Below are 21,291 nucleotides of genomic sequence, written 5' to 3'. Positions count from 1 at the left end.
GTCTAATAAATTACAAATGTCTGTCACATACATGCAAGGCAGCCTGGTAAACTCAATGTTCTAGGGCAGGATTTAAATTGGTAACAAAGTATAATTAATTAGGATAAAATTAACTTCAATCTGAGGAATAGTTATGTCCCTTAGAAAATAATTTTGCTCTGCACTTGTCAAAGCAAGTGATTTTTTTTTTCTTAGTGTTTACACCATAAAACTTAATGTGTACCATGAGTAGCATGATGCTGAATCTTGGGTGAGAATTTCTTCTTCACTCATGTATTTTTTTACCAATAGGTGTTTTTAATTTTTCCACTTACTTAAAACAATAGTAAAATTTAAATTTTTAAGCAAAGTTTTCTTTCCTTTGTAAAATCTGTATATAACATTTGACTAAAGCACCTTGTATTTTGTTTCCTTATAACGCTGTGATGTGTAATGCAGTTTTTACATGGAAAATTCCAGTAATACCTGGTGATGTGAAGTTGAACTTAACAATAGTGCACAGTCATTGGGACCCTTACCTGCAGACCCAGAGACTTTATTTTGGATTGATCTTGCAAGTTTCTTCCTCCCATGGGGACAAGGGATTGTCACAGTTATTTGCAGGTTCTCCTTTCCATGGAGACAGGGGACAGTGACAGCTCTTTATTTGAGTAGATTTCCTTTTTCTGCCATTTCCCTTGTTCTGCTAAAGGAGGGGGAAAATAAAAGTCTTTTTGACTGTCTGTTATACCTGATGTAACCTTTCCATTCCAGCTGTGTCTGCTGGGGAGGCATTTTGGCATTTTTGGATTTTTTCCAAGAAAGAAATGGCAATACTGCAGTAAATCTTGTCACGTCCATCTAGTTCTCTTGTTTGTATCTTTTTGTTCTGAATGACTACTTGTTTTAGGACTAGTCCAACTAGTGAAGGACTGTCAGTCTGAACAGTGAGGACAAGCAATGTTTTTAGACAGAAAAAGGGTCAGTCTACCTCTAAAAAATGGTTGTGTGTTTTGGCATACTTCAGCTCTCTTGTGTACAGTGCTTTAGCAGCACTCTAGGCACATAAGGAAGATTTATATAGTCCCTAAGAGATTCTACCCCTTTTCTGAGTTCTCACAATTCTTAGCCTGGAAGATTATTTTCTGTGGGGAAATACTGAGGTGCTCTGTTGTCATACAACTGCAGCAGAAATCGCCAATAGTTTTATAGCCCACCTGTAGTCCCTGGTAGATCTGGTTCTGATGTCGTTTCTGTCTCCTCAGGAAAAGTGAACAAGCACTTGAAGAGGGTGAATGATTTATTTTTTTCAAGAAACACCATTGCACTGCAGGTTGAGACATGGTAAGCAGCCTCACTGCATTCTCAGTCTCAGGTCCAATCATTAAATTTCTGCAATTGTTATTTATTGTCAGACCCACACTTGTCACAACTTCTTGGGTGTTTTTATACACCTTTTGTTCCTGATGGTACAAGACAAACTGGCATTTTAGCAAGTTACCATAACACTGTTTCCAAAAGAACATTTTTATGGCTGTTGTAATCTTACACAATCTTAATCTTGTGTAAGATTACAACAGTGATTAAGCTATGTATATATAAACCCTTCTTATGAGTTGCTGGCAGCTTATGCATTAAAACTGAACAGCAGGCAAATCTAGGAGGATGTGGGTGCTATGTCTGCATTTTAGATTTTTACTGTTATTTTTAATCAAATATACTTTGAAGGAATGTATTCTTTGTGCATTTCTAATGGATTGGATATTAAACCAAGTTAATTTCATTTTCCTTTTAAATAGGCCTGAAAACACATTGAACAACAAACCCCAGAAAAATGGCCAGGCAGCTGAAATGCACCCAGCAGAATAATATGAAATTATTTGAATTTTAGTCTGTAAATAAACTCTTAATTTTGTAACTACTCAGGAGTTGTCAGCTGTAAAACATGTCTGTAATCAAAGATTGTATTTTCATATTTTCTTTGCAAGGTAGTGAATTAATTTGACTAGGAACTGTGTATGTATGGACAAGAGTAAAATGACATCACTTGGTACAGTAGCCCTTGCTTTCTCAAAAACACAGCCTAGATACAGAACTAAATTTCCATATGTAGGTGGTAATGTGGATTTTAAATATAAAAGTGTAGCAGTTACCTTACTATTTTCAAAGTGTTAAAAGTGTATTTTAGAACTAGGTTAGTGAACTAGGTAAACTACATTACAAGCTAGTCAACTATTTAAGTGTTAATTACCATATTAAGAAAGGATTATCACCATCTTAAATGCCTCTAACTGTGTTGTAAGGTAGATTGCAGACTATCTGTGATAGATTTGCATATGTAGTGCTAAGTTTTAGATGTAATATGTGTAAGCATTACAGCAAGAGTAAAGGCTCATCCCTTCCTGGCCGTGTTAGGAGGAGCTGCATGGCAGCTCTGTCCTGCCTGGCTCTGCTGCCTCTCTGCAGCTGCTCTTGGTGGGAGTGCTGGGCTCACTCTGGCTGCTGCCATGTAGTAATGGCTGTTGGAATCGTGATTCTCAGCTTCCTGGAGAACTGCCCAGCTCACCTTCCCCCTCTGGTTCCAGTTCTGTTCCCTGCTGCCTGTGCAGGACACCACATGTCACATCACCAGATAGGGTTTGATTTGCCAAGATTCACTTCACTTTCTGTACTTGGCTTTTTCAGTAATTATGCTGAAGATTTTAGTCCCAGGCCAGTAAAACTGTCATTTTGGAGTCTGCTTCCTTCCTGCTGTATTTTCCACTTGCTCAGCATGGCAACCTCCAGCCCCACTAGTGCTGCTGCCGTGCTCAGTGTGAGCCTGTCAGGCAGAGGGTGTTACTGAGCAACCTTTATTTCATGCTTCCATGCCAGTGCCATTAGGCCTATACATATGTTCAAGCTTTCCATATGAGAAGCTGCCTTGACTTCAGTGAGACATGTGTAATCACATCCCTGTGTTTCACAGGACTTTGTACCCACTAGAGCCCATATAAGTAATAAGGGTGTGAGTAGCCACCCCTGGGCTGTTAGATTTGCTTGTAATGCTGTGATTTGAGTTCTGAATAGTCATTGCCAAGTGCCTTTCCATATTGCTGAGATCTTTTGGTTGAATCTCCCATTTTTTATTTTCATGTCAACCTAGGTTTTCTTCTTCACTTGATCTGTTTCCTCCATTGTGTTCAGGAAGGATACCTCCACTACCCAGTGGATGCAGCAATAAAGTAAAAAACTTAGTAGGAAAATTGCAGTCAGCACCTGCTGAGTTCCACCATTTTTGCTTGTGAACTATTCACTTACTCCCAGTTGCAGCAAAGAAGTAGCAATAATTGTTTACAAACTGCCAGATTTGAGAACTGGATCCTTACAATTGAATGTTCAAAATCAGCTACCAAGGGTGTTCAAATTCAACCATATGCAGCTACCAAGTGTTTTAAAATTCAGCAGGGTTTTTAGAATTTTTTGATGGCTTCCTTAAGAACTTTGACATTGTTGAGTGCTCTTACACAACACTCCATCAAGATGATGTTGTAACCAGATACCCTGGCATATTTGTGATAGCTGGGGATAGAGGATCTAACATAACTGGTTCTGAGTTCTTTGGTTTGTTTTTCTTTTTGGTGATAACACAGTTAAATTTTATGGGAGACTTGAGTTTTTTTCACCTGAGTGGCCACTCAGGTCACCCAACGTGACTTTTTGTATTATGCATATATTGTATAGATTTATGTAGATCTTATGTCTATTTAATCACTGCCCAATTTAGATCTTAGACGTTGCTGTTATTTGAGTGTGCATAACAGCCCTTTCAAGTGTGACCTTTCTGTTGGTATGTATCTTGGGAACAAAAGAAGAATTTCATAACGGACAGCCTTGCCATAATGCCTCATTATTTTTTAAAAATACAGCAACTATCTTAAGCAAATGTCATAATATATATTCCATGGTCAGCATCAATTTGAACAAATTAAGCTGCATTCCACACTGAAACACAAGAAGACGATTGTTTTAGTTGTTTCAGTGGGATTTTTTCACTGTTTTCTGTCCAGTCAGGCAAGTTCTCCCACATTACTTGGAGATGAAAAGTGATTAAGTTTGAAATAAATCAACCTAATTTCATACAAATAAGCAAAACACATTCCACTACTGGGAATTAAATGCATTTTTCTCAGTAGAGATTTGTTGTTTTAAGTGAGATGAAGTTTAGGTAGCTTATGTTTCATAATTATTTGTAGATTTCCATCTCATATTTAAGTTCATCAGTTACTGATGAAATGCTGTTCCATTGCATCAGCTGAAAGCTCTGTGTACAACCAGCTTAATACCCAGTTTTACTTTCATGACTTGTGTTGAAATAACAAATCTCATTGTGTAAAAGCCCCTGGGAACAACCTCATAACCTCAAATTAGTCTGTCTTACCACCTTGAAATGGCTTCCCAGTATTATAAACACTTATGTGAGTTCTGCTGACCATTTCATCTTGTCAAGAAAAGTGCTGGGATATAGAAGTACATATAAAGCATACAACTGCTGCAGCTTCTCCAGCTCAGATGAGGTTTCTGCACCAGTTAGGATGCTGCAGAAGCTCTCCTGTTCTCTTCACTGGCAGTATAACACTGTTCTCACTGAAGTTAGCAGAAACCTGAAAGTTCAATTTAATTGGGATTACAACCTGGCCCACTCCCTTTCCCATATGCTCAGTGGGCCCTATGATTTTGTGTACTGTGATGTGACCTCATGAAAACTTAAATCAACATACGTAATGTTGCAGACATTTAGGCAAAAGTTACACTTAGATGGTGATCCTTCTGATGTGGATGGAATAGCACAGAAGGCAGTGACAGTCTGCACAATTCCCTATTCGTGTCATCTGTTTGCAAGATGAGATCTTGCTGTGCAATGCAGTAGCCCTCTTCATAATCCCATATGTTACATACAAAGTTTTAATGGCAAAGAGGAACTCCTAAGAAAGTACAAAGAGATTATGTGGGTTTATCCAAGAAATAAAATTTTTATAGCATAGGAAAAATTGTTACATGGTATCATGAACATTAATCTGGAAAGATTAAATCATAAAATAAAGGGTCAATCTAGGAAGCTATAGCAAGACATTCTTGATAGCTTTTACTGCTGTCAAATTCAGATTCAGACTTTCTTACTTGTTTCTTTAAAAAGCAAGCCATTTATTCCTTAAAAGAACCTCTATCAAGCAGGAACCTGACTCGTGTATTAACATGTAATACATTTATAATGTACTTCGCCTAGAAGTGCTGATCTGGGATATCCTTTGTGTATTCCTTCCACAAAGGTACTTAGTCTAGTTCTGCTTTTCTTTTTTTTTTTTTTTTTTCCTTGCCATGAATCATTCAAGTCGTAAATAAATCATGCTTCATTTCCATTGAACCCAAGGCAGCAGACCTATTAGCGTAATGAAATGCGGGACATCCCCTGCAGAACACACGTAGGGATCATGTGTTGTTAAGCAGCACCAGTTCCTACATGCGTTTCCCATTCTCCAGGCTCGAGGTGAACGCGGTCTCACGGATTTCGCTGGCGTTACTCATAATTAACCACGTTAAAAGCAAGACAGCAAAATAAAGGAACGTCACACGAGCTGTGCCAAACCTCTCCTCTCAGAACCGCCCCAGTCCCTGCACACACGGAACCCGCTCCACAGCCCAGCCCTGCACTCCAGACGCTGGTGCGACATTTTTAGATTTCTGCCTCTAAATAAATCGCAGCGTGGTTATTTTTTTTTTTCACTCGGTGTTCCAGATAATTTCAAGGACACCGTCGGCCTGAGCCTCCCCCGGCGCCGGCCGCGAGCAGACGGGCCCGCAGCGCACCTGCCGCCCTCGCTCGCCGCAGGCGGAACGGCCCCGGGCGGGGCGAGCAACGCTCGCCGCGATTCTTCCCGCGGGTTTCCGCGGCGCTGGTGTCACGGCCCCGCTTGTTTTCGGGGGGCCGGGACGCGGGAGGGGAACGCCCGCCGTGGGGTGGTGAGCGAAGGCGTTCCCAGCCTGAGCCCGCCCGGCTTCCGTCTCAGCTGGTCCCTCCCCGCCGCCCGTCCCGTCCCGCCCCGGCCGTGGCGTAGCCGGTCCCGGTTCCCGTGATAACCGCGAGCGGGGCCGGCGCCGCTCCGGGCGTGTGCGGAGCGCGGCGGGGGAAGCAGCGCCATGGGGGAGGCGGCCTGGGCCCTCCGCCGCCCTCATTAGAGCCGCCGCCCGGCGCAGCTGGAGCCATGGACAAAGCGGACAAGGTGCGAAAGGACCGCGAGCCGCCGCGGCGGGAGGGGCGGCGGCGCGGCGGTGAGGGCGGGGAGCGGAGCGGAGCGGGCCCGGCTGTGTCAGCCCGGCAGGGCCGGCGGCAGCGGCCGAGCGGCGGCAGCGCACGGCAGGGCGGGGCGGGGCGCGGCTCGCGGCCTGCGGGGCGGGGGGCGCCGGGACCGGCCGTGAGGGGCGGCCGCCCGGGCCCGGCCGAGAGCGGCCCTCGGGAGGTGCAGCCGGGCCGTTCTCGGGCTGGAAGCGGGAGCTCGGTGCGTGTCCGCCGGCGCCCGCCCCTCCCCGGGCGGGAGGCGTCAGGCCGCGCCCGGCCCGGCTGTCCGGGGGAGCCGGGAACCCGGGAGCGGCTCCCCTGGGAATTCCAAGGGAATTCAGAACTCGGTTCTGTTCTTCTCCCCCCTGTTCCTTCAGGCTTTGTTTCAAGCTCAGGGAAGTATTGCAGTTAGTGATATTTAGTTTAAGCCTGCCTGGTAATTAGTAGAGACTTGATTTCTTGAGAAAGGAACAGGTTTCTTTGAGAACTTAGCAACACAATTGAGGTGTCACTCTTGTTGAAATCCTGTAAATGTCACGGGTTGGAGTCTTCAGTGATAGGACACAGCTGATGGTCTCCTCATAGCTGAGTGGGTGTAGCTCACTAATTCTACAGGTCGCTACATTTTTTTTCTTCCGTATTAAACTTGGCTTTGTGAGGTAATCAGTTCGCAATATTCTTAAGAGCTTTTGAAGTGTAGGTACAAAGAAACAGAAGCAGGGACTTAAGAATTTGTATAATTTGTTACAGATTTGCAATAAAACATTTCATCATCAGGAGGTAGTTCTGAAAGATGTATCTGAAATGAATGATGTCATCTGTTAGAGCCCGATACTACTTTTAAGCTTGTGTTTTAGCAGAATGTGTTGAAAATTGGTGATTTACAGCTCTTTGTTTCCTAGTTTTCAGCTTTGGCGTCTCCAGGGGTTCTAATAGTAGGGTTAAGGAATAAAATAACTCAGGCTCCTGCAGCAAAGTAGATAATGACTAACAATGCACTCTCTAAAGATACACTGCTTTTCATTCTGTACATATATCTAAAGAAGTTTGTGAACAGTGTGTCTGTCTTATTACAGTGTGGCTCCTCCCACTTTGGCTTTCTGGTGTGATAATGATTTTAATTTTTTTAAGTGCTTTTTATTTGCCTTTCTGTAGAAAACCTGATCTTATTCTGTGAAATTTATGTTAGTCTAATCTGTAGTGCTTTCTGCTTTAAAATCTTGGGTTTTGGTGTTGGTGGGGTGGTTTTTTTCCCTTTGTTTCATCTGTAATTAGTACTGCAGTACACTTGTGAAATATTTATTCCTTGTTGCTTGAGCTCTTCAGTACTGGAGGTTCACACACATGTCCTAATCAAACCATTCTCTTTTCATCTGTCAAAATAGTTCATGAAAACAGAGTTGTTATGTTATTTACAGTATAAAGTGTTGACTCTGAGTGATTGTCTTAACTAAGTACAGTATTTCAACTTGGAGGTGTAGTTAAGCTCTGAAGCAGGAGTCATCTTGTTTATTATGTTTGCAGCATATCTGGTCCTGTTGGTTCCTTATCCCCTAGTAAGGCTTCTAGGCAGACAAATAATTAATACCTGATGAGTTTCTAAAATGATTCAACAGTCTTGTCGCTTTTGTCTGCTCATTATACAGTAGTATCTTGATTAGGAGACTGCTGGATGCTTTGGGTTTGACCCTTTTGTGCTGTAAGAATTGAATGTAATCACTGTTACCAGTGCAAGTGTTTGGTAAGGTTGCATCAGTTTTGGGAGCCATTTCATTTTTTCTGTATTTGGACTCCTTTCTGTGCCTGTATTGCATGACATCTGATAAATGAATGTCAAAGCCTCCAAATGTGTGTTAGCAGTACTCATTCTCTCTTTCCTTTCCCTCTGAATGCTCTCTCAGGCAAAGTATAGTAACTCTGTGTTTAAAGAAGTAACTACAGTGGAATTGAGTATGAGCAGCTAGGACTATTGTACTGTGTTAGCATGGTATTTCAAGATTAAAGGAAGATCACAAATGCTTTTGATGGGTAAACAGTTTTGTGGTATTGGCTTAGTGAGTCAGTATGAGGTTTTTTTGTCACAAGATCATTTGGACACCTAATTGATAAATATGTTTCTTTTGTATTGCCTTTAAGGTTTCTGTTACCCAAATTCTGGTATGACTTGTTATACTATGCTCAGTGATATTTTGGCATTTGATATAGATGAAATCAGAATAAAACTGCATAAAACCAGTTATTTTACGATAGGAGTAGTTGTCATTTTTGTAATGGGTGTGTAAGTTTACTTCTGCCAACACCAGAACAAAATTGTTCCCATTATAAAGTGTATGGGCTTCAGTAATTAAGTGTAGGTTATTTTCCTACAAGAGAGAGCACTCAGCAGATGATGCTCTTTCTGTTTAAGCAGAATATGATAGAAAACTAAAGATAAACAACTTCCCCTTTCAAAGGTACTGCTGTGCTTTGATTTTTCTCAGTCTTATTCTTTTGTCTTGCCCTATGATTAAGACAGTTGGTTCCTTTAGTACAGTTGAGAAATCAGGTGAAGTTGCAAAATCAGTGACCTGTGTTTTGTTTTAGTATTGCTTAAAGACAGCCTGTTCTGCCTGCCTCTGCTATTCTTGACCACTCAACAGGTGGCTTGATAATATGGTTGCCATAGAAGTAGATCTAGATCAATGTTTTGTGCTCTTCTATCCTGTCCAGTTTCCTTTAGTGTTTCTTACCCATGGCAGATTTTTCAGCTGAGGCAAACTGGAAGATGTCTGATTTCCTGTATTGTTTGCACATTGCTGTCTTTTGAAAGTGTGGAACAGTTCTGGATTTTGTGAGTTTAGTATTGTCTCATTTTAGAATTCACTCTGGTGAATTTAAATGTTATTGATGTGATTCCATGAATATCTTCACTGTTTGAGCACAAATTATTTATCATTGACTAGTTTGTGGAGATCAGAAAACTGATTTACATAAATAGTTTGGATTAATCCTTTTAGTACACGTAAAAGGATATACTTTTAGTACACACAAAGCACTCAAATATTACTACTTCATTAGATAGCATAGGTTTAGAAGTTTGTACTGTTAAGTGCTGTAAAGTAGGTAAGTGAAAAGGATCATTTTGGTTGCTTTTTTTTGTCTTGGACAAGCTTTGTGTAAGTATTAAACTTTAGTTCCCCTCCTCTTTTTTTTTAGAATACTCTGGCTTTGAGTTTAAACATGCCAGCTTGTCATGTTGTGCTACTTACTTGTTTTCTATATATAGGTAAAAATGTTAAATATTTAACTTTATGTTCTGATCATTATACTTACTCCTGTGAAAGGGAAGAGAATTATGCACGGTTCCCTTTTTATGAGCTGAGGGAAAAGGGAAAGACTCACTTCATAGTGTATTTACTTTAAGTGCTGTGTTGAAATGACTATGTTCAATGTAAATAGGGAAGATTAAATTTTGTGCTTCGTTAAATGAAGGCCAGGCCTGCTGCTGGTGTTTCCAGTTGGACTGCATATTTACCATTCCCGAGGTATCTGCCACTTAGAAGCAACTAATTATAGAAACAATGACTTCCATATTTGTAAAGTTTATCTTAAAATAGATGAACTGTGACTTGCCTTACTACTAACATGGCGTTTAAATGATGAAATCCAGAATTCAGAAACAGGATTGTTTTTCTTAAATAAAAAAAACAACAAAAATTTGAGCTATGTTTTTATTTTACTTTGGGATGAGACTTCTTGTTTCCAGACTTTGAGACAGTAAAACAGCTGATTTCATTATAACCCTCTGAGATGTGGCATCTGTGTCTATTTTCTCACCCTGTAAATGGTGAGATTGATATCGAAGCGTTCTCCTCTGAGAGCAGGATGACAGAGATCCTATTTAATGGAAAATGCTGAATGACATTAGGCTACAATGAACAAAAACTTTTCTAAGATTAAATGTACAGTGCTATAACTATAGGACAAAGTTTACCAGTCTGTTCCTGCTTGTGCCATCTTCTGTCTTTGCAGCTGTTGATGACTACAGTAGCTTTTATACAGGAAACAAAGGAGCTCTTCAGTATATATGCTGTCTTGAAAGACTTGTAATTGTTGGACTGAAATATGTAATGAGCTGCTGCAAAACGTTTTGTAAATTGAAACTAGGGGTATCTACAAAAGAGGCTTCTGTCTAAATCTTGGTTTCTTTTGAAGGGGTGTGTTTCCATTAATAGGCAGCTGATTGAAAATCTGATGTTTCAGCATGATTTAAATTTATATTTAGAATGGAGTTTGGTTATCAGAGGTTGATTTCAATAAAGCTTTGTTTGGCTTTGTGATATGAAAGGTTGAACAAACATGAAAAAGTTTGCAGTCAAAAATGAGTTCATTCTTGCAGTATTTTCAGTGTTTGTTTTAGATGGCGTGATCAAGCCACGTATTATTTTGTATTAAAGTCTGACCCTGCATTTATTGATGGCAGTGGCGAAGCGCTAATTTGCTTTAGAGGATGCAGGCTAAAATAAATCTCAATACTGTGAGAGCAATTAAAGCATAAACTTGTATCAAAAGTGCTCTGTTGTAAGGATTAGGGAAAGTGTAGCAGCCTTCTCCCAATCTTTTAGTGTTTGACAAATCTTTCTTGTCTGCAGTTACAGAGCAGTGGCATGATCACTCCTGTTTGTGCTGTTCGTGTGCACTTGGCACTCCATTGGTACTGTGTGGGTGAAATCTCTGAGGAATTGTGTTCACATATATTTGCATGCACATTGTTTTATCCATTTTCTCGTTTGCTTCTGAAACAAAAAGGAGCTTGTGTTGTGTTCTGGAGTTTACTTCATTTGTTATTGGTTGCATTTTCCACTGAGTCTTAAGCATGTCAGCATTTAAAAAACCAAACCCACCACCAAACTGCTTCTTTGGCATTGTTGTTTCCGTAGCACGCCAAAGGAGCCTTTCCTGTTGGAAGAAATAAGTTTCAGTAGGAGATACCTTCTGCTTATCCAGTAAAATGAGAAATCAGCAGCACCTTTACTTGATACTAAATTGATTGATGGTTCTTTTGTTTTCTTGTTTCAATTTTTCTCCTTGCACTACGAAGGAAGAAGGCTGTTTATCAAAAAGAGGAGCTACTTTGCTGTCTATCTTCACCAACGTTTCCTCCTAGCTGGGACATCTATAGCCCTGAAAAGATCTGCTAACATGACTTTGGACCAATTACTTAGTGTTGCTCTTTTGTTTCCCTCACTTGTCCAGTGAAACCACTGGCCGTCAGTGAAATGTGCTGAGATGTCTGGAGAATCACCCTGGAGAGTTAATTCTGTTGATGTTTTGGTTTGGTTAGCTGTCTGACTTGACTTAGTACACTTGTTTCCCTTTTTGCTTTAAGTTTGGTGAGTTTACTGCCCTCATCTGAAGACACAACCTGTGTAACACAGAACTCTTGAAGTGTTTTTGGAAGACTGGTAAAATGCTCTAAGGAGGCAATATGTTGAAGTTAATTTAGTTTAATTGGTAATACACTTGGACTGCCTTTCTGTTTTCTACCCCAAACTGAAAATGGGGCCTTGTTGTCCAATGAAATGTATAAGTTATGTGTGGATTGGATGTCTTATGCTTTCAGAATGATCTTGAAACACCTTGTAGTGAGGTTTCTAAGTTTTCAGTTGCTGTTTTGATGAGTTGGTGTGTATATGTGTCTGTGCATTACAGAACAAAATGCAAAATCTGAAAACAGAAGTTTGCCCTAAATCCTTTGCCAAAACAAGTTTCTTGAAAGGATTAAAAAATCCCAACCTCCATAAACCAACCAAACCTGTAAGTGCAGACTAAACTGTGCAAGAGAAGTGTTTAAGGTATAATGCATGTAAGAGGTATGTGAAATTCAGTTTTGAATCCTTTAAATAACAGACACTCCCCAAGTTCTGTAAGCAAAAAAAGGATTTAACTTTCAAATGCACTCATATGTGTTTATGATTACAAGATCTGCTGTATCTTTATTTTACCATTACAGGTAAGCTAAACTTGTTTTGAGCTGTACAGAAAATGGTAATTAATTATAACAGGCAATTGCTCTGTCATAGCAATAGTAATCATAACCTGTATAGGAGACTGAGCAACAGGAAAGGAAGAATTAAAGCTGTCTTTCTAGTTTAGGCATCACTGGATTGTTTGAACCTAATAAAACCAAGCAGAATAATGTGATTTATTTTCCTAAAATCATAAAATTACATGGTAAGAGTGTTGAGTCTTGTGGAGGTTTTAAAATAAATTTAGAACAAACAAAAACTCCAACATACCCTTTTTGGCTGGACAGATTTAAATAAGTCAAATTTTATCCAATCCACCTTGGATGTAAAAGTAAAGGTAGGGAATTATCTTTGAGAATTGACAAGAAATATTTTGCTATGGCAACCTTGCAGCTGGGAATCACTCACTTCCTGCTTGGATCAGTTATAGCTCTGTTTTTAATATCTGATTTGGAAGACTGTTCTCTCATAACCCTAATATGTGATATCCTAATAAGTGATGATGTAGTATAATATCACAAAAATCATTGTCATGAGACCATTCTGCAAGAGACTTGTAAATAAAGAATGGTTTTTTGTATTTTCACGTAGATCTCCCAAATACAGGAAAGAGCAGACAGCCATTAGGAAAGATCCTTAAAACTGGAAATCTGGTCCCAACATGAATGACAAATAGAATGTTTTGAGTATTTTCTGAGCCAATACTAGAGTTTATTTTTAGTATCTTGGCTAAAGTTCACTTGGCATGTTTTGGTAGGATAGTGACCAGCAGGTTAGGAATAGTTGTTGGATAGTTTTCAGTGTTTCCTTAGGAATACCACATTTATGCAGCACTCATCCTAGTTTTACTTTTGTAGGTTCTGTGGATAAAGCACCCTTGGTGTGTTCCTTTCACATTTTGGTTGCTCAGTGGGTTACAGCAGGGTGCTCGTGATGCTGAGGTTGTGGGTTCAGTCCCCATATTGGCCATTCATTAAAGAGCTGTCTTGATGATCCTTGTGGGTCTCTCCAATTCAGAATTATCTCTGATCTAGTTTTGTAGGCCAACCCATAAGTAAATATATTCTTAAGCAAATATTTTTGTCTCACAGTCTTGAAATAGCATTAAAAAACTCTCAGCTTTCAGGGAGGGATTTCAGTGTTGGTATTTCTGGTACTTATGTGTTCACTGTACATAAACACTTTATACAAAATTATGAGAAGTCTTTCTCTTGTGTTGAGGAGAATGCCTTGGAACTTTGGAGAGGGGTAGGCGAGTCACGAGGCAGCTGAGGGATGTGCCCGAGGCCAGAGAGGAAGCTCTGGGTAGTGCTGGCTTTGATTGGTGTTGCATAAGTTCGGTGCTACTGAAGCAGCTGCCCCACAGCTTTTCCTCTGAATGGAACTTCAGCAATTAGAAGAGTTACTGTAGAAGAAAGGAATGTTCACTCTCTACTAATGATAAAGAAATGCATTTAATTGATATGAAGGTGATTGTTCTGCTGTAATGCACACCTTGTTGTAGAGCAGGAGTGATATTTCTGTGTCTGTGCTTGTAGAATCAGTCTGCCCTGCATTGAAATGGATCTTAAAAATCGTTTGGTTCCAAACCCCGTCCATTGAGGTAGCTCAAAGCCCCATCCAAGCTGGCCTTGAACACTTCAAGGGATGGGACATCCTTCCATATGTTATATTCTATCTATGTCTATATATATCTCCATATTATAGCCATAGGCATTTTCAGAACAGTTATTAAAAGTTACTTTTGTGCCAAGAACAGTGTGTCTTAGCAGTTTGAAGTACAGACTTTTTTTCATTGGGGCAACTGTATTTTCAAAAGTTTTTTGGACTTGCCTTTCTCACCTATTCCACTCTCATGCTGCTAAACCAGTGTGGGATCTTATTTAAGTAGAATTTGTTTTGGAGGCTTGGTAATTCAGGTATTGGGTGGCAAGGCTGTCTCTGGATGGATTGTGGATGTGACACAGAGCAAAGGCATGGAGTGAGAAGTGTGTGGTAGGTGTGGGTCTACTGGCCATGATACTTCCAGAGTCCCGTTTAACTGTTTCAGCTCACATGGCTGTTCTGGAGGTAGTAGCAAGGATAGAAGACTGTCCTTAGCAAACCTTTAGGATTTTCTTTTTCTACTATAAGAGCATGTACTTACACAGGTTATGTGTTATTTTGAGGTTATTTTGTAGGCATATGGAAGGAAAAAATGTCTGGAGTCTTTGTCTGCTTTAGAAAGAATCTTAGGATTTGGTACTCCATGAGGTAGTAATGTGAGACACATGTAATTAAGCTGAAATCTTTGCACCGAAAAATATTATTTTCATCTGAATGCAAGTTATAGTGGAATATAGAATTTAAGGGTTCTTTGGTGCTGCAGTTGTCTTAATGAATACAGCATTTTTTGTTGTTTAACTGTAAGATGCAGCTATCTTGTACAAAACTGAAAATGTGAGAAAAAGTCTTAAACTAAGGATACCTTCAGGATTGAGGGAGGTACTTTTCTTTGAAAGTTTAAAACTTATTTCTAAGTCTTCTTCATGACAACCTTTAATCATAATCTTAACACTTTAAAGTATGCTCAAGTTATGCAGATAGAATGTGTGAGGAGGATTCTTCTGTGGTGCATCATCTCTTAGCAGTTAAAATATGGTTTAGTGCTGAGAAGTCTTTTTTATAATTGCCTAGAAACATGGTCAGTTTTGTAGAGCAGGCCAGGCATTACTACATGTTCCATATGTTGGTTTCACTTCTGAAAGCCTACACAACTGTGCTCCACATGCAGTGCTAATTTGGTTTTGTTCTGTGCTCCAACTCATATATCCTCTGCAAGATCTGAGCTTCAGTCCCTTTTAAATTAATTAGTGTTTGCATTGCACTTGTAAAGGTTAACACAAATGCTAAATGTTGGTGATCTGGATTACACCCTGCATTGATTGGAAAGATGCAATAAGCACTTGCCAACTGTTTTCCACCTCTCTTGGTTTACTGCAGAAGTCTTGTAGCCTTGTCATCCATTTGCCTGCTGTTCATGGTACTTTGAATACAATTTTATGAATCTGTATTTTTCCAAGCAATTTATGATTGTAATTAATGAAGACATTCTTTCTTTTCTCTTAAGAATGTCAAGCTGTCAGCAGAAGTAGAACCATTTATTCCTCAGAAGAAGGGTCCAGAAACACTAATGATCCCAATGGCACTTCCTAATGACAGTGGAGGAATTAATGGCATGGAACCAACTCCAATCCCTAGCTACCTGATCACTTGCTATCCATTTGTACAGGAAAATCAATCCAACAGGTAATAAGTGGTTGTGTTCTTCATGGAAGATGATCTGGTTTTAAATGAGTTGAAACCTCTTGGCTTGAGAGGAGTCAGTGATTGTGAGCTGTATATTCAGTGTTTTTGTTCACTATATTTAACCCTTCATGTATGAGGAGAAAGTTTCTCTGTCCTCAATCTACTACCTATTTCCTTCTCTTTGCTTTTCTCTATTCATATTCTTTGTTGCCTTTTTTTTTCCTGGCTATGAAGATCTGGTACAAATCCCTCCTGAAGTCACTTGCTGTGCTCTTGGATCTTCTAGGGCAGTCAGAGTCTTTTGTCTGAATCTCTGATGCTTCTCTGAATGAAGCAAAGCTTTGGGTGTCCAGCTTGGGTCCTGCCGTGGTGAATCATGGCAGGTGGTGAAACACAGCATGGTGCCATGTAGCTGATTCAGTAGTGTGTGTAGCTGTATCCAGTTTTCTTCACATAACTAGTTAAAATATGTTGAGTTTAGGAACTTATTATAATAGAACTGTTGTTTTTGAAGGGGTTGTGGTAAAGGTCTGAATTTTCTTTGAGGGGGGAAGACTTACTGAGCAGCTTTCTTTCCTTTTGTTTGTTTTTTTTTTAAATAGACAGTTTCCATTATATAACAGTGACATCAGATGGCAGCAACCCAGCCCAAATCCTGCAGGACCATACCTTGCTTATCCTATAATATCTGCACAGCCACCTGTTTCTACAGAATACACTTACTATCAGCTGATGCCAGCACCATGTGCTCAGGTCATGGGTTTCTATCATCCTTTCCCTACGCCCTATCCTGCACCCTTTCAAGCAGCAAATGCTGTAAGTACAGTTACTGCAGAATGCACTGAGCGTCCCAGCCCGTCAGGCCAGGTCTTTCCATTGTCCACTCAGCGGAGCAGAAGCACTAACAGGGGACCAGTCATTCAAAAAGTAAGTCAGCTTTTGAATAGGATAAGTAGAACTGTATAAAGAAAATGTCTTTGCACAGGAAGCATATATCTCATTTTTTGTCAACTTCTTTTTTTTGTGTGGCAATGTTTGAAAACAGCAACAGCAGTTACAGATGCACATAAAAAATAAACGTCCTCCAGTGAAAAATGTTGCCACTCAGAAGGAGACCAGTTCATCAGGTCCTGAGAACAGATCAAAGATTGTTTTGTTGGTTGATGCATCACAGCAAACAGGTAATTTGTTTAAGTTCTGGGTGTATGAAATGACTAGAACGAGATGTCAGTTGTCATCTTTTTGAAAAGAGGATGGACCTGATTTAGATGCAACTTTTAAGAGATGTCTTTGCAACTCAGAAGAATAATGGAGAAAAGATGCAGATGTTTGCAGATACCTACTCAGTATGTCACCTTATAATGTTGCAGTGACATGGTGCTCCTGCAGAGACTTTGCCAACTCTTGAAGAGTTGGTTCTCAATAACAGTTGGACTTAGACATAATTTAAATTCAATACTGGTTTAATGTGAAGACTGGCTTTTAAAATTTGTTTTTGATATGTAGCTTTTTTGTGTCTCTTATCAATTCCTGCGCAAGTAATTGTACTTTTATTGTTTCTTGAAGACTTTCCTTCAGATATAGCCAACAAGTCACTTTCTGAGAGCGCCTCCACGATGCTTTGGAAGTCAAAAGGCAGGCGCAGGAGAACCTCTCACCCTGCTGCAGAGTCCTCCAGTGAACAGGGCGCCAGCGAGGCAGACATAGACAGTGACAGTGGCTATTGTAGTCCTAAGCATGGCAATAACCAGGCTGCAGCTATGGCTTCAAGAAATGCAGATTCTTGTGCAATGAATGTATGTAAACATAACTGAGTAACCTAACTATATTTGTAGCTTACAGACTCATGAAAATTACTAAAAAGTGGTTTTCTTCCTTTTCAGGTTGTAGAACCATCGATAAATGCAAGTAAGCATTGCCTTGACTGGTGAGCTGTTTAAAACTTGGCTGGGTTGCATTTGTATTTTTGCATTACATACCTCTTGATCTACTTCAGCATGCTGCTCTAGCTGATCAGATACTTCTGAGGATGTATCTTTACTGTGATTTCCAACCACCTCCACTGAAACACCTGTTACTTGCTGAATGAACAAGTGTATAGTTATCACTAATAATTTATTAACAGCTACCTTTCTTTAATGGGTTAAAAAAAATCTAGAGACTCCAGTGGAAGCATTCAGGCAAAGCTGTGCTGCTATTTAGTTTGTCCTCAGACTTCCTTACTCTTTTGAGCTGCAGTTCATACCTGGATAGTAACAGAGCCAGTGAGTTCTCATTCTCTATTTCGGAAGCACTGATACTTTTTAGAAGCTTTACATATACCATGAACAAACAGTTTGATTAGTGTGGCAGTAGTAGCTAATGCCAGGGACTGCTATTTAAGACTGAATGGAAATTGATGTGGATGTGAACCTGAGATTTCCTTTCTTACTGCTTTGTGGTGATCAATTCTTGGCAGCTTGAATGCTCCATAAAAGTGACTCTGCCAACATCTGAGAATAGCTACGGAAGCAAGTGTTGTCACAGGAGAATTAGACTTTCTCCAAGAACTTTATTTGTATCAGAATTGTGTTCCTGGCTCTAGTGGCATATGAATCGTTATGATGTGTTCCGGATATTAATTCAGTTTTTCATAGATGACACTTCTCTTTCAGCTGGTTGGACTAATGTAAATTCCCAAGCAACTCAAAAAAAACCTTGGATTGAAAAAACTCTCACCTTTTCTAGAGGTGGAAGACAAGCTGAGCAAAGAAACAATCCACAGGTATGTGGTCAGTGGTTCTCAACTGAAGTATTTGGGGCTTTTTATAATACGGAAAAATAAGGAATTTGGAGGGAATTATAAAATGAACATACAAAAAATATTTAATGAAAACAATATGGAAACTCAACCTTAAAGTCTAGTTGCTCATTTGCACATTTCTAAGCAGTATGCTAATATGGCTTAATGTCCTTGACATTCTTCTGCCTATAGCCTGTGCTTTATATGTATCTACCTAGGAAGAACCTTGCATATATAAAGCAACCTGTGAAATGACGATAGGCAGAGTGTGGGTGTAGAAAAGTTGTGTTTTTGACCCATTCACACTTCAGAAGAAAAAAAATTCTGATGTGGTGGTGAACTAGAATTCTGTGTTCTCACTCCTGTTGTCTGCAAAACTTTTTTTAAAGTTTACAATACCATACTATTTTTAAAACATTTTTATTATTCCTTAATGGCTTGAAATTCTTCTATGCTAAAGTTTGAGTATCTTTCTGTGAGACTTCCTTCAAGTGGGACAGGAGCAAAAGGAGAAGGTGGTCTTCCTAATTTTGAGAGATTTTATTTGGGTGGGTGCTCCAGAGGGGTGCAAAGAAGGCTGAAACATTTGCCTTTGTTTAAATGTAGGTTTTGCAGACAAGAAATCTGAGCTCTGAGTGAGAGCTTTGTATAAACATGCCTGTTTGTGCAAACATATGTGAGCTAGCTTGGTCTGTTTAGGTTTTTAGATGGAATTGTTAAATTGTCTTGAGTCTTCCTGTTTGGTAGCTGTGGGTTTATTATAGAAGGAAGCTTGTAGATGCTTGTATCTGGCAGTGTAGCAGTTCTGAATCTTTTTATAATCTGTTGTCAAATCAGAAGCCACTATTGTTAGCTTATGGCATTGGGAGAGTGGGGAGAACCAGACTTTTCTTTCATCCAGTCAGTTTAGACTCTAAATCTGGCAGTTATTTTAGATATTTAAAAGCAAAGCTGGCACGAAAAGTTTTAAATGAGGTTGCCTCAGTCAAACTCACTGTACCTCAAGACAGAATTGTCCTAGAAACTATTTTCTGTTGAAACTAAATTGGTATTAGGTCTGTAGAAAATTTTCTTGACAAATAGGTAAGTATAAATGTGAAATTCAAGTCATCCACTGCTTTTTACGCACTGGTCTTGCACGTGGGTTCCCACCAACCTGTCACATAATAAACAAAATAATGCTTACACCACTCTGCTGTTGTCTCTGGCCTTTAGAGAGCTATGTGCATATACATTACTATCAAAAATGTGTCGAAAAGGCAGTAACTGCATGCAGAATAATTATGTAGTGAGAGGAAGTTCTTTGGAGTGATCGTGGTAACAGACAGTTCCTCAGTATTCATGGCTATTAGTCACCAGCAGCTCCTGAGTTTCTTTGTGTTTGGCCAAAAGAAACCTTTATATTTAAGTTACAAATTTAAAGATATATTGTCTTGAGGGGAATAATAATCTGGTGCTGTCTGTAGAATTTTTGTGCAGGCTTTAAAGAAAAAGACAACCAAAAATCCACCAGAAAACCCCCACAAAAAAACCTTAGAACACCGAAGCACAATATAGCCTCTAAAAACAATCCTAATTGCTAATCAGCAGGCATGAGAAAGCTTTATGTGCATGCAACTGCATAGCTTGAAAAATTGAAATTGCAAAATGCCAATCACATTTGTTTTTTGCAGTCTGGTTTCAGATGCAGAGACCACAGCACATCTTCAGAAAGAATGCAGAGTTTGCAGAAACGACACGAAAAACCTTTAGCTGCAAGCCAGGCAAGCAGGGCAGAGCAGAGTCCTGAACCTCTGTATTTTGAGGTACTGTTGTGTGAAAACACTTTCCACATAGCAGCAATGCCAGTTGTGTATGGAATAAGTGATGTTCCCAATGGGAAGTTACAAAACATTTGGCTCCAAGAAGTGTACAGTCAAGATCACTAATTTATTGATGATTCTTTCATTGTGTACAGAAAGAGACTTGTATTTGGGTCCTGGGGAAAGTGCAGCAACTTAGAATGCTCTGTGGTTGACAAATTAAATAAGCAGCCTTCAAGCAGCTTTTTCTGTTCACCTGTGAATAGAAATTAGTGTGTTTGCTGGTTTATCCCCTTTAATTGTGATAAGAATTTTTTTTTGTGTAAAAAATATTTTCTTAAAAAAACCCAATTTGGATACAGAAATGCTTTCCTAATTTTTGATTATTTTCTGTTAGTGTCACTTAACCCTTCTAGTTTATGTGGGACTTGAAGATTAAATTTGTTTTTCTACCTTAAGCAGTTTCAGTCCATGCTTCTCAGGTGACTTTGGTTCCATCCTTTTATTCTTAATTTCTGTATTGTTTAGGATGAAGATGAATTTCCAGAGCTAAATAGTGACAATGGCAGCAGCAAAAGTAGTAGCATCCAGCAAAAGATTTCACCCAAAGTAGTAAGTCATTATTTTATTTTGCGAAACATTGTCTTTTGAGACTATTCAGTTTGTGTTATTTTTTTATGAATCTCTGCTACAAGATTTACATTGCTGTAATTGTAATAATCTTGGGGTGTGTTTGTTATCAGTCTTGGATGCTAAAGAAATGCCAATTAAAATAAGTGGTGCAGGGAACCCATCTTAAAAAAAAAAAAAAAAAAAAAAACCGAAAACAAAACTTCAGGATTTTTCTCTGCTAATGAGATTGTAAAATACACGTTACAGATACTCAGTATCACAGACTGTCCCAGGCTGGAACTGGTGCATCATGATGCTTTTGTGTAGACATCTCTTAAATTATGAAATCTGGAAATATGTAGTAATGGTGTCAGTTTTTCAAAATTGCAGTTTGTGTAGTTTCTTTAATTTCAAACTGCATCTGCTTTAAGGCTGTGGAAACATTGTTGGAAAGGTACTTTTTTTTTTGTGATCTACTTAAATATTTTGTTGCAGAACTGTGCC

The 21,291-nt window shown here is 39.4% G+C and overlaps 1 protein-coding gene across 1 annotated transcript in view; it reads left to right on the top strand.

The window, feature by feature from the left end:
* Positions 1 to 6,072: 6,072 nt before the first annotated feature.
* Positions 6,073 to 21,291, top strand: part of SECISBP2L (SECIS binding protein 2 like) — a 28,062-nt gene continuing 12,843 nt past the window's right edge. The window contains exons 1-9 of the mRNA XM_033070487.2: positions 6,073 to 6,239; positions 15,413 to 15,591; positions 16,194 to 16,518; positions 16,637 to 16,772; positions 17,158 to 17,387; positions 17,475 to 17,499; positions 18,246 to 18,355; positions 20,047 to 20,178; positions 20,704 to 20,787. Of these exons, the coding sequence (XP_032926378.1) occupies positions 6,222 to 6,239; positions 15,413 to 15,591; positions 16,194 to 16,518; positions 16,637 to 16,772; positions 17,158 to 17,387; positions 17,475 to 17,499; positions 18,246 to 18,355; positions 20,047 to 20,178; positions 20,704 to 20,787 (1,239 nt within the window). The 5' untranslated portion in view covers positions 6,073 to 6,221. The remainder of the gene's footprint in view (positions 6,240 to 15,412; positions 15,592 to 16,193; positions 16,519 to 16,636; positions 16,773 to 17,157; positions 17,388 to 17,474; positions 17,500 to 18,245; positions 18,356 to 20,046; positions 20,179 to 20,703; positions 20,788 to 21,291) is intronic.

This window comes from Catharus ustulatus, chromosome 12, assembly GCF_009819885.2.
Source record: "Catharus ustulatus isolate bCatUst1 chromosome 12, bCatUst1.pri.v2, whole genome shotgun sequence".
Classification (NCBI taxonomy): domain Eukaryota; kingdom Metazoa; phylum Chordata; class Aves; order Passeriformes; family Turdidae; genus Catharus; species Catharus ustulatus.
Note: the sequence above shows the minus strand (reverse complement) of the source record. Positions and strands in the feature narration are given on the sequence as shown.